This window comes from Chiloscyllium punctatum, chromosome 4 (genome assembly GCF_047496795.1).
Source record: "Chiloscyllium punctatum isolate Juve2018m chromosome 4, sChiPun1.3, whole genome shotgun sequence".
NCBI lineage: Eukaryota > Metazoa > Chordata > Chondrichthyes > Orectolobiformes > Hemiscylliidae > Chiloscyllium > Chiloscyllium punctatum.
In genome coordinates, this window is record NC_092742.1 from 30,988,846 (window position 1) to 31,002,761 (window position 13,916).

Below are 13,916 nucleotides of genomic sequence, written 5' to 3' on the forward strand. Positions count from 1 at the left end.
GAAAGAAATTAGATGATGGAATACTGGAAAAATAGATACAAACATTGTGAAGTTTGGTTTGCTGGGCTATTTCAATGGAATGATACATTTACATTTAACATTATGCTTCCCAGGATGTTACTAATAATTATTCCTAGCTTTCTAAGCAGGCTGTAAAATGCATTTAAATAAGGCTACAAATAAATAATATCTGTAACTGATGGATTTGTCAGAGCCTCAATATTGGCAAGGAAAATATGCTGCATAACCTCCCTCCTGCAACGTCCCCTAGGAATGTCAGAAACTATTCCCATCAAGATGTTGTTATCAAACAAAAAAATGTGAGCAGATGTTGACTCTAACTTCAAAAACTATCTGAACTATAAAAGAACAAAATAGTTGTCCTCTTATGTAAACAAACCATGGAAACATAAAGGAATAACATTATAAATGGAAAATGAAAAGACCCACATTCTGGAAATCCGGAATAGAGTCATAGAGTAGCAGTAGAAACACACCATTCAGTCCAACCAGTTCATGCTGACTATAATCCAAAACTAAGCTTGTCCTACTTGCCTGCGTTTGGCCCATATCCCTCTAAACATTTCTTATTCAGATTTATCAAAATATCTTTTAAACATTGTAACTGTACCTACATGCAACAGTTCCTCTGGCAGCACATTCCCGACACTCACCACTTGTGTGTGAAGAAAGGGCCCGTCTGGATCCTTTTGTATCTCTCCCCTCTCATTGTAAACCTACGCCGTCTAGTTTGAGACACCCCTACTATGGGAAAAAGTTGTTCTCATCTACATTATCCATGCCTCTCATGATTTAATACACTTCTATAAGGTCACCCATCTCTTACACTGCAGGGAAAAAATCCCAGCCTATCTAACTTCGCTATATAACTCAAACCTTCCAGTCCAGGTAGCTGTTTCACACCATTAAAACTTGCCTTACTCCCATCAAAACTTTAAAACATATAATAATAATGAATGTTGGAATGCATGGGTATTTATTTGGTAGAATATATTTTGTGAAGGTAAAATAGAGCAGTTGTAGTTTAATTGAGTGATAGGACAGGCTGAAAGGGCAGTTCTTGTTTCAAAAGTTTAATGTTTCACCCATTAGAAGTTATCAGGATGGGGAAGCCTTTTGTTACAAAACAAAAATTCAGGATAAGGATAGGGTAAAACAATATATACAAATTGTCATGAGGTTATACCCTTTATTTTTGTAGGTAGGATTTTTAAGAGTGCCAACGTTTGAACTGCAAATTTGACTGAGACAACGCTTAAAAATACAGAATTGCCAAAATTGTTCTTGTTGGGGGAATGAGTCAAAATAGAGGTCTTGTCCAATCCAGCCAACCATTCAAACCTACCACAGTCTCAGGAAAACATCAATAAATCCAAAGTACAACCGGTCGGATATAATGCAATACTTCCATTCTCGTGTGATCCTGCGTTATAAGAAAATTGTGTAATAGCCACACCATTTAAACTAATGGGGCAGAAATCGCATTATAGCCAATACAGGTAAGGAAAGTTTGCCTTCTACAAATAACAGTCTAAATCCTTTAATGGCATTAAAGCCAATTCACATTGAGGAAACACACGTTACAGCAGAACCGACTACACTGGACATTGACCCCATATCACTCACAGACCCATCAAAAATAGCCTCTTGAATGTAAACACTAGAACCAATATTTCAAGGAAGATTCTCAAGAACCTTTCAGAGATTACCGATAAGAAAGCTGTTGTTTCAACTTTTCGTTCTTTCAAAAAGAAACTGCCTGGTTCTCATGAAATTGATGACAAGAGAAGCAGCATCAGGACTTCAAGAACTTTACAACAGCTGTGACATTTGTTACTGCCAACTGCAGCCAAGAAATCAGCTAACCAACCTCAACTTCAGGATTAAACTGAATGTCTCACAGACAACCAAAGGACTCTAACTCTATATTCTATTATTTTCCTTTATAGTGTATGCCCTTAGCAGGTAATAAATATTTTATTTCTTTGATCCAAGACAACCTAGTGACTTCTGATTGGCTACATTAAACCAGTTAACTATATTTTAGTTGGTTGGAGGTAAAGCCTCATGCTAAAATGAATTCAAACCTTTGGTTTAAAAAAACTAAGGGAGTGAAATCAAGGGGAGCTACCTCACCAATTTTCACTAGATAGTAACAAACTGAAAGCTAGCAGTGAATGAAGTTGACAACCAAAACAGAGTTTGCAACATACAATGAAGCTACAAAGAGTTATACTTGATAAAAATTGTCATCTCAATCAATGATCAATTGGTCTGAACAAGTAATTGTAAAGGCAGTGAAATGAGTCAGGCATGATTGTAAAAATAGAAGGGAATAACAAATTAAATGGCATAACAGTGAAAGAAATAAGTATGAAAATATGGAACAGAAGTAACATCTGAAATGATAGGAGTCAACATTCAACCACACAGGAAACCAAAAAGAAAATTATAGCTGTTTATGAGATTTGAGTTGACATGTTTCTTTATTTTCTAATAGCTTATCCTGGAACTGTAGACTGTCGCACACTGGCAGAAGAAACTCCTTTATTCTTAGCAACATGCAGGGGGAACTTGGAATGCATGAAATGTTTGCTAGAAGCAGGAGCAGAATGCGACATCTCTAGTAAGGCAAAAGAAACTGCGCTCTACAAAGGTAACATAAAACATAAAATTGAGTACATTTCTGCATATGAATTTGGGAAGGTGGTGTTGTAATGTAATGTCATTGGACTAATAGCCCAGAGTCACAGATGAAGTCCTTGTTTAGTCCCACTGCAGCAGATAGTGAACTTTGAAATCAATAAAAATCTGGAATGAACATCTAGTTTCATGATGGTGGTATAACTGTTGTTGATTGTTATGAATAGCCATTGATTAATTAATGTCATTTTAGGGAACAAAATCTAGCATTCTTACCTGTTTGGCCTACATGTGACTCCAGATCCACAGGAATATGATTGATTCTTAACTTCCCTCTCAAATAACAAATTACTTAGTTAGATCAAGGGCAATTAGAGAGGATCAAAAAATGCTGTTCCAGCCAATGATTTTTTTTTAAAATCACACCTGTTAGGTTGGTAAAAGCTTAATAGTTATATGTATTGTTCTGGAAATATACGTGTAACAAAAGAATGTATTCCCTTCTCGCAGTTTCCTATCCTAAATTCATCTTGCAGTGTATAATTGTACAACATGTACAACTGGAGCAGATTAGCAGAATTGTTACACAACCATAGAATCTGATTCTGTAGCACTAAATAAAATAATCCTAACATCATAAACATTTGCTTTAAATTTCAAGTTATTTCTGTTAACAGCCTGTGAACATAAAAATGTGGAAACTGTTAAACTTCTGATACAATATAATGCTGATGTGAATCACCGCTGCAACCGTGGGTGGACTGCTCTTCATGAGGCTGCCATACGAAATGATCTAGACATCATCGAAGCTCTGCTCATGGCTGGTGCCAAGATTGAAGCAACAAATATTTATGGAATCACTCCATTATTTGTTGCAGCACAAAGTGGACAACTGGAATCTTTGCGTTTTCTCACAAAGCATGGTAAGTAGGATTGTGTCTTGATGGGAAGTTACTAAGAAGTTGCCCATTAAATTGTTGTGTGAAAGGTAATGAATTATGAGGGTTTTTGACAAAGTATATTAGGAGAATCATTTTTCAGTGTGGTTACCAATTGGGCATGGATTTAAGATCATTTGCAAAAGAACCAAATGCATGATGACAATGTCCTTCTGAAATGATTTGTTATGATCTGGAATACACTGCCTGACAGGGAATTGGAAGCAGATTCCAGTCATCTGCCAGCCTTTGGTAGAGGATGAAAGCCCAATTGCCTGCCAGGAAGAGCTGTTCAACAACCCTACCCTACCCATATAAGAGGTCTTGTCTACATTCTTTGGACCAGATGTTCTGGGTTCAAGTCCCACCTCAGGACTTGACGGCCTTGGAAGGTGTGTCATAATGTGGCCAAAAAGCTTAGTTAACGATCTGTAATTCCTTCTGATCTGCTTGTGATAGGCTGTAAGAGAAGCTAGTTTCCCCAGAACTGTAAGGTCAACAGCCTACTTATCTTATGAGACAACACGTGTTCTTGCTAAGAGCACACATCATCCTTGTTCTGAGGGACTACCACAAAAGTATATAAGACACTGACATATCCACTTGGCCTGTTATATAATCAAATTGGCTTGACTTTACTGCTTCCACTCCACAACCAGCAAGATAATCTGCAGGCAGACACTCTTCAACCGTGTTACCATTTTCTGACTGCACCATCAAAACCACCTTGCCTAAACTGGTTACGCCCAGTCTCTTTTCCTGTTGTTTCCTCACTGAGGGCTTGAATGGGTGAAACAGTGAAATTCTAGCTTGATTGTTGTGCTGTTGTCCTCCGTGTTTAGGGCAGTCCTAGCTCTGCACAAGATCAAATTAAAAGTATTGCAAAACTATGCAGCCAGACTACTGAAAAGCAAAATGTAAAATTGGTCCTCTTCAGTCAGCTGCTGAAGAACATCGGCAGAAATGGTTTTAAAAGCTACCTGAGAGCCTCTATGCAGACTGGCTGCATATATGTGTTTAACACAGGTTTTATAACAGCTTGGTCATTGACCTTTTCCCTATAAGATCTCCTCACCTAACATTGCAATCCCTAAGGTTTCCTCCAGTGGGTATCCAGCATTATGTGTCGCCTGTGCTGCCCCCTGTCTGAGTGTTTGAGGATCAAACTCATGACATTTTATGTTCTTCTTCTCACACCTTATATGGAACCTGTTCCTCCAGTTGAAAACATCAATGTGGTCACTTGCTCATGGTTGAACCCTTTTGAAGGCTGCACCTGAAATTTGCCTCCCTCCTGTGATTCATTGGAATTATTTGCCAGCAATGTCAGTGATGTTTAAAGGAAATGATCTCTGCATTTTTGTGTCCCAGCTTTGGAGTGAATCTTTGAGACGACTGACTTTATGGATTTTCACACCCTGCTTGTGCTGCTCCAAGTTATGCAAACAGCCAACAATGGCTGCTTCCTTTCTTTTAATACACTGACTTTCATGGAATTGTTTTCCGTGCAGATGCAATGTGCTAATTTTATTGTCACGTTGGCATGCAAAGAAATTTATGCCACAGTCACTGTGCATTTAATTTTGGTGTACAAGGTGGAGTAGGCCTGCAATGCCATGATATACATTATATAACCTCACAGCAGCATTATGGTCCCAAAGACTTCAGCAATTTAATTTTAATTTATTACTTATAACTCAGAATCACCTTGTTAAAGAAGTAACCACTCTAAAAGGAGTGAGTGTTTATAGTTCTAGAAAGTGAGTATTTTGAAAAAGCCTTTGCTTAATATTGTCCTGAACTTCAGAAGAACAAAATAAAAATTGTAAACTAAATTAAACATTTTAAGCATTTATGTTTTCCAAGTGCCTATGAGATTAGCTAACTACTTGACAAAATATTCTACCAGTTGAGTAAAATTGCTCTTATCTTTCTGATAATAGCTGTATATTACAGTTTGCTGTCCATTACAATCCTTAGGTGCAAATATCAATACACAAGCCAGTGATAATGCCTCGGCATTGTATGAAGCCAGCAAGAATGAGCATGAAGAAATTGTCGCCTTTCTTCTTTCACAAAATGCTGATGCAAACAAAGGAAGTAAGGATGGTTGGCTGCCCCTTCACATTGCTGCTGCAAGGGGCAATATGGCGTAAGTTGTAAGGCACGAAACAACACGGAGTTTAAAATATTGTATAAATTTCAATGGGCTAGGGTTCAGTCCTCTGAGCTTTATTTTGAACCTTGTTATTCAAAGAAAATCACAGCTGAGAGCTCCCTTATTGAGTTCCTTAATGTGGATCTGATTTGGAGACTGCACAGATGTCTGAATATATTCACTGATGGTAACTAAAAATTTGAGTCATCCACTTAAGTACATCAAAATGCAGCATTTGCCCATTACTGACTTGTAAAAGAGAGGCATTTATAGAATTCTGCAAAGTATTATATTACATCATTATGACTACTTAATGCTTCCAGCTAAACTTCCATAAAAATTTTATACATTGATAATAGGATTCATAAATCAGGGTTAGAAATGTGTATGACAGTTAATTTTCCAGAATAATCTGCAGTGGAGTACAGATTTACTGATTCAAATGATGACCACTCTTAATAACGCATTATCATTTCCTAAAGACTGCTAGGTGATAACCAGCATTAAACACTTACACATGCTGCTGTGTACATTATATACTATTGGCTGCTCTTTAGCTATATAAATTACAGATAGCTTGTATGCTACCATGAAACCTTCCTGGTGTTAGTCCTCACCTAATTTCTTTCTCTAACGATAACAAGCCAAGCTAGAAATGAGAATGAATGAAAAGGAATTAGGAAGTAAGTTACTGGATTTCATGGCTTGTAGAGCCTGGTATTTATATTGGAGGCATTGGTCTCAAGCCATAGACTAAAAGAAATCAAAAGGAAGTGCTACCTCTACTCCAATTGCTTAGAATCACTGATAATGAAAGTACTGTTTCTCCATGCTTTCTAATTAAATAAAATAATATGTTTGAATTTGTGCCAACGAATAAAATCTGTCCAATGCAGCTTTTCCAACTAAACAAGAAGCACATCTCAAATAAACAAGTTGCATCATTATCAGATCTTTGAGAGACATGTGAGCAGAGAAACCTATCTTCCAGTCAATGTTTTGACCCTTGAATTGTATATATTACTTATGTATAATTTCAATGAAATTTTGAAGGAATTGATTATTCAAATTCTAGGCCAATATGTACATAACAACGACATGTTTTTTTCAGTCTGCAAACTTCCGGTACAATTTATGTCGATTCACCTTTCCCCACTTCCTGTCACTATGTTTGTTCTAAGCGTAGCGCATGAGCCTCAGAAACCATCTTCCTTAATTGATTCATTAGAAGAGAACTATAGGTTTAAAAAGAAAAATAATGGAAAATGCTGGATTTTGGAAATAAATGCTGATAAGCTTGCTGCACATTCACAAGACTTTTGGTCCTGGTCTCATAGAGAAGAGTTCCATTGCTGAAAAAATGGTGGGCTGTCCATTAATCAGAAATTAAAGCTCTGGAACAGGAATTAAACACATGTCAAATCCAACCATATTAACAGGAGAAACAAGGAGAAGGCAGCTAATTAGCTTGCAAGAATTACCTTGGTCATTTCAATATTATACTAAGGTTGTTGCCATCATTTCAAGTCAATCCATTTTTTTTACAAATGGTGGCCGAGCTTCCCAGGCTATGAGAAACAGGGCAGCTGAAAGGAGGTGAGAGAAGGACAGTGGAACCCATGAGCTAAGCATCTTTACAGCACTGTTTGTGGGCTTAGAGAAACATAAGTATTTTCCTTCGGCCCAATGTGATACACAGTAAACCCACCCTCGAGTTCTATCTGTTTTGTCCATTCATGGGCAGTTTTGGTTCCCTTAACCACCATTCTGACCATCCTGATTACTATGGGACTAGTCTGAACATAATCAGATCTTCCCCACTACATTATATATCCTGTTTCCCCAAACTCTCTTCAATCAGAATGCCAATGACTACAATTAGATGGGATTTCATTACACCCACATGATTTCTTCAGCTGCAACCGTACATTTTTCAGGCTTTGTCACTCAGCATTCAGGAGGCCATTGGATGATGCTTTGGATAGAGATAGTGTGAAAAGGTATGGGGGAAAAGTAGGGGATTGACACTAGGTAATGATGCTTGTTTGAAGGGTTGATACAGTCACAGTGGGTTGAATGGCCTCCTTTTGCACTGTAACAATTGTGTGATTCTATGAGTAGATCTCCAGCCTGTCGATCAGACAATTGGCGGTCAAGAACCTGATAGAATAAAAATGCAGCAGAACCCACACAGAATTTAACTCCAGATCATAAGATGTCAGAGGAGAGGTAGGCCATTCAGCCCATTGAGTCTGCTTTGCTATTCAATGAGATCATGACTGATTTGATGTCCTCAACTCCATCTTCCTGCCTTTAACAATAACTCTTGATTCCCTTACTCTTTAAAAATCTGCCAAACTCAGCCTTGAGTATACTTAATGACCCAACCTTAACAATGCTCTGGGATGAAGAATTCCACAGATTCACAGTTCTCTAAGAGAAGAAATTCTTCTTTATCTGCATCTTAAATATGTGCTCCCTTATACTGAGATTATGCCTTCTGGTCCCAGACCCTTCTGCAAGGGCAACAACTTCCCTGTCAAGCCCCCTACGATTCTTGTACATTTCAATAAAGTCGCCTCTCATTCTTCTAAGTTCCAATGAGTATCATGAACTTTGCTTGGCCATTCCTTTCTGACAGCAAAATTGAAGTTAATTTTAGTTGTTTCGGCTCAAAACATTAGAATTTAATTAGACCAAAGACAAATCCATGAAAGATGATGAAATATAAATTATGGACAAATACATTAAAACTGTACAGCTACAGAACTTCATGGCGATTTGCAAATAAGATTGTTTTCTAATGTAGAGATATTTTTAAGAAGAATAAATAATATGCAAAATAAATGTCATTTTTTTCCTGTAGTCTAAACAACAAACAAAAATCTAGTTTGCCCAAGCAATGGAAGAGCACTTCAAAACTATTATATTCTAAAGTCCTTTGATCCACATTTGTCTGTTCAAGACAGTTGTAAAGAGAATGATGAGCACTGACAGGTGTCATCTGAAATCAGACGTCTGTGAGGTCCACTAGACAATAAAATGAGAGCTTTAGGCCAGTTCAGAAAGATGATGCTGAATCAGTGGGAGCCATCTTATTTCGGGCAAGTAAAATAATCTACTGATGCAGGGAATCATAGTATGTGACTTTATTTTGTTTCACATAAAAATATATTGTGCTCATTAAATTCTGATTCTTACCATAACTTATACTTTATACTAATTTACTGTAAAAAAAAGCTTAATGATTCATTTAATTGATTTGATTTGTTATTGTCACATATGCTGAGATACAGTGAAAAGTATTGTTTTGAGTGCTAACCAGACCAATCAGACCTTACATAAGTACTTCAGAGTAACAGAACAGAATGCAAAATATAGTGTCACAGCTACAGAGAAGATATGGAGAAAGATCAACTCTAATTTATGAAAGGTCTGATCATAAGTGTGATAATAGCGGATGTTTGTTCAATTCACTATAGAGCAAAGTACACAAAATCCAATTCATGTTTAACAAACTCACTTTTCTCTATTGAGTGAGCAGCTTTCATACAGTATGAGTCAACCTGCACAACAGTAATGTTTACATCACTTCTCAGAGTGACTGATGCTCCTAAACCTGTGAATGCAAAGGCAAATTCATCACCCCAAGTTATGTATCGACACTCATGCCTATTGTAACTAATTCTTTTCAAAGTAACTGATTTATCCATTGCAGACTATTGTTGATGCTGAACTGTAATGCAAATGCGGTTTGTATTTGTTCAGGATAGTTCAGATGTTGATTCCCGTTACCAGCAAAGTCCGGGTGAGGCGCAGTGGAATTAGTCCCCTTCATCTTGCTGCTCAACACAATCGAAATGATATTGTTGAAGAACTGATTGAAGCTGGCTACCCTATCAATGCCCTCTTGTCACCAGAAAGATCCCGGCTGTTTGAAGATAAACGTACTTCAGTTTTATACTTTGCTGTTTACAATAATAATGTAGAAACCACAGAAATGTTGCTCAAGGCTGGAGCAAATCCTAATGTCGATCTGATAAACCCCCTTCTAATCTCTATCCGACATGGCTCCATCAAAAACATAAAGCTGCTCATAAAATATGGAGCCAACATCAATGCTTATATTCCAACTCATCCGACTTCCTTCCCAGCAACAATCATGTTTTCTATGAAGTACCTCAGTTTGTTGAAGTTAATTATGGATTTTGGTGGTGATGGAGAGTCATGTTTTAAATGTGTGTATGGAAGTCATCAACATCCAGAGCAAGAGCAGAGAAGAGACGATATACAAATGGAACGTAAAAAGCCCAGACCTGTACAAGTAAGTTCTGAAAATAACTCACCATTATCATTTAAATTATGATGAATTATCATCTAACTTTTCAGGAAAGTATTATATTTACAATGTAATTAGCGAGTCTTCAAGACAAATGCACATATGAATGTTATCCTGTAGCATGGAATGACGAGCAATAATTAGTAGTTTGAGAAAAACCATTTATTGCCAGTCTGCATGAAATGCTATTAGAGGGTTGCTTCTGAAGCATTTACATCAATAGCGGGTGTGAAACTGGAATGTTGCAACATTGTTCCATGGGGGAAATGGTGACATAGGAAGGTCAAAAGAGAAGGACGTGAGGTAGTTTTAAAATGTTCTTCATGGAATTTTTCCTTTTGAAGGTGATCAGTCCTTGACCAAGGTTTCGATAGTAGTCATGAATTGGAGATGTCTGGACTGGGGTATACAAAATTACAAATCACACAACACCAGGTTATAGTCCAACAGGTTTAATCGGAAGTACTAGCTTTCGGAGTGCCTCTCCTTCATCAGGTGAGCGGCGCTCCGAAAGCTCGTGCTTCCAATTAAACCTATTGGACTATAACCTAGTGTTGTGTGATTTGTAACTTTGACCAAGGTTAAATTGCCTATGGCCTGGTCAGACCTGTAGTCTTGTTAAAGCCCTCAGTGGAACTAATGGCAGCTCTCAGCTAACAAAAGAACCTAACAGCGTGAAGTTGGTAGAATTCCAAGGTAGGTTGGGAACTCCTCTAGAAATGATGTACAGGAGCTATATGTAATATTTTTGATTCACCCATCTACACCTGGAATTTGAGCACAACTTTCTGGAATGGAAAGGTGGGAGAAGACCCAGATCTTGAACCAAATTCCACCTTCCCTTCTTCAGAAGTGGGCTTTCTGCCCTGTCTATATTCTCCCTGCCTGAAAGTTTATAGCACCTATAACTCCCAGAAAGAAATAAAACTATTATATGTAGATTTTACATCTAAATAGCTGGTAACAAAAATAGAAAATCCTTGGAATACTCAGCAGACCTGAAAGCAGCTGCACAGACAGAAATAGAGCTAACTTTTCATTTGATAAACTTTTGTCAGTGTTCAGTTGAAAGGTCATCAACCTGAAATGTTAACTCTGTTCTCTCTTCATTGGTGATGTACAGCATATTCTCATATTTCCAGTTATGCACTATTCTTAATTCCATATGTTTGTCTTTTGACATCCTTTAAGGTTACAGACTAAGCAGAGAGAATTCCCAGACTGTTAATTTTGGAAACATTAGACTGAATTCTTTAACTCAAAGCTTAGATTTGCTTTGTTCTTATGATCTGATATCCAATTGACCCATTTTTTAAGATAAAATCTTGCTTTTTACACTTTTACTGGGACAACTTATAGTCTGAATAACCAGTTTGTAAAACTTAAAATAAGACAGTGAATCATGTACAGTCTGAACCAATCCTGAGCTCTGTATGTACTTGAGAACTGTGTATCAGGGCTATTTGAAGACTGTCACCAGGGAGACCTTAACACTATACCTTGAGAAAGTATATAGAAGAAACCAAGTGTTCTGACAAGTTAAAATATCTAAGTAGAGTATTGAATTTTAAACTAATACCACCCATATATTTTTGATCAGTGCAACACTTTGGATTTGAACTGAAGTGTTGACGTTGCAGGCATCTGTCTGATCCATCTACTTTCACAACCAGCCAGATTTCAAATGAACATTGTTATGTTTATGCCTTAGGAACAAGCAATGTCCACACACATTCACAAACATCAATTAAAGTTAAGTGCTCATCAGAAAAATAAAATATGTTGGAATTAAATCAACAGAAACTTGAATATTGGCTGAGTGATATGCAGTCAATTCTTGAATTATTACTTCCTCCTCTGAAACCTCATATATAAAATGATAAGTTGTCTACCAAAAAAAGAAGTTATTTTCGAAGTGGGATTCCAAATAAATCTTGAGCACAGTTTCTTTGCTGAGCAGCCACTGCCAGATCTGTTTGTCTAGTATCAGCCAAAAGATTACCAATTAAGTGACCGTAGATCTCCGCTCCCTCTGCTGGATCTATGTCTGTAACTGCAGAATATCATTTTTAACACAATAAGTGATTGATTGTTCCTACAGGAAAAATCTAGGGCCATCATTCTGTGAACTATACAAATACAGTGATTGAAAACATTTTAAAATAGCAATACATGCACCCCTAAACTATAAACCTCTAGCCTTTCATTCTCTTTGCTGCTTCAAAGCAACAAGCTCTTGTGCATTCTAAACCTGACTTCAAAACTCTCAATTCTTACTTTCAGATTACTGTTTAGTGTTTCCTGATCTGATTCACTCAGTTGTTCACAACTCTGTACACCCTTTGTTCCTCTAACACTGACCTACTCACATTTCCCTTCCTTTGAGGTCTTGCTGCGACCATTCATTCAGCCACTCTGCATCTGATGTGGAAAATTCCCAGCGTAGATTCCTTCCACTTTTTCATTTTCTTCCCTCTTTGCCAAAACCTCCATAAAATCTTTCTCTTTTTCTGTGCCTTCTTCACTTTTCCTTTTTTTAGCCTGCTTGGTCCACTTTGAGAGGTAGGAATTCTGGCCAGAAACTCACTTCCAGGCACTTCCCAAAGTCCAGCATGTATAAGACAAAATTGAAGTGGAATACTCTTCATTTGTTTGGTTGTATAATACTTCAACAACAGTCAAGAAACTTAAAATCCTCTGAGACAAAGCTTCTTGCTTGATTGGGATCACATCCACCACCTTCAACATTCACTTCCTCTACCAATGGGACAGCAGTGTGTACTACAGGATAGTACATTGCAACAACTCACCAAGGCCCTTTGGAAAGTAAATTCCAAACCCAGAACGTCTACCACCTAGAAGGACAAGAGATGGATGGGAACATCAACATCTGAAAGTTTCCTTCCAAACCATGCTCTGTTCTGATGGAATTATATCATTCCTTCAATACTGTTGAGATAATATTCTTTCTTAATGTTTTTGGCATGATAAATGAAATTTCCATGGAAACTATCAGAATGTGAGCTTGATTGGTAAGATCCTAATGCATGCTGTAGTGACCAGTGAAACATATCCTTCCAACAGTAAATTTTGTTGGTAAATTGTTAATGTTTTGTAGAAAGGTGCCATTTTGTCTAGAATTATATGTTGATTAAAGGGTTCCAAATAACTATAAGATCTTACAGAACTCTGAACTTGTCAGATCAGTAATGTATAGCACGACAGAATATTGGACCGTAACAAATTTTGTTACAGGATATTGAACCATGATATAAGAGATTTCAGAACATCTGACAAATGTATATGGTCTCATGAGATATTGAAGGGTCCTGAAGAAGGGTTACACCTGAAACGTCAACTTCTGCACCTCTTGATGCTGTCTGGCTTGCTGTATTCTTCCAGCCTCCTGCCTGTCTGCTTTGGATTCAAGCATCTGCAGTTTTGCTGTTTCAGGAAATATTGGATATTTCCAATAGGCCTCAAAGGTTATTGGACAGTGACATTGGTCCTCATCGTAAATTTAACCTTAGAATTGAACAACAAAGTCTAGAATACTGAAGTACAATCTCACAAAATATTGGATAGTTAAGTAGTTTGTTAAAGTGTTGTTAGGTATGGACCCTATTTGAAATTCATTGTTTTGGAGGTCATTTCAGGATCATGTTTCAAAGACAGTTTCACATTTTTAAAGTGCTCTCTGGGAAGTGGGCAGGACAGGGAACTCACTCACTGCCAAACAACAACCCATTAACTTTATTTAGGAGCATTTAGGGTGCTCAGGAATATGATTTTTCAAAGCTTTACATCAGTACACAGC

At 37.3% G+C, this 13,916-nt stretch overlaps 1 protein-coding gene across 2 annotated transcripts in view; it reads left to right on the forward strand.

The window, feature by feature from the left end:
- Positions 1–13,916, forward strand: part of asb2a.1 (ankyrin repeat and SOCS box containing 2a, tandem duplicate 1) — a 138,617-nt gene that overhangs the window by 113,787 nt on the left and 10,914 nt on the right. For both annotated transcript variants that reach the window (XM_072568285.1, XM_072568287.1), the window contains exons 5-8: positions 2,522–2,677; positions 3,342–3,587; positions 5,583–5,754; positions 9,529–10,084. In XM_072568285.1, the coding sequence (XP_072424386.1) occupies positions 2,522–2,677; positions 3,342–3,587; positions 5,583–5,754; positions 9,529–10,084 (1,130 nt within the window). The remainder of the gene's footprint in view (positions 1–2,521; positions 2,678–3,341; positions 3,588–5,582; positions 5,755–9,528; positions 10,085–13,916) is intronic.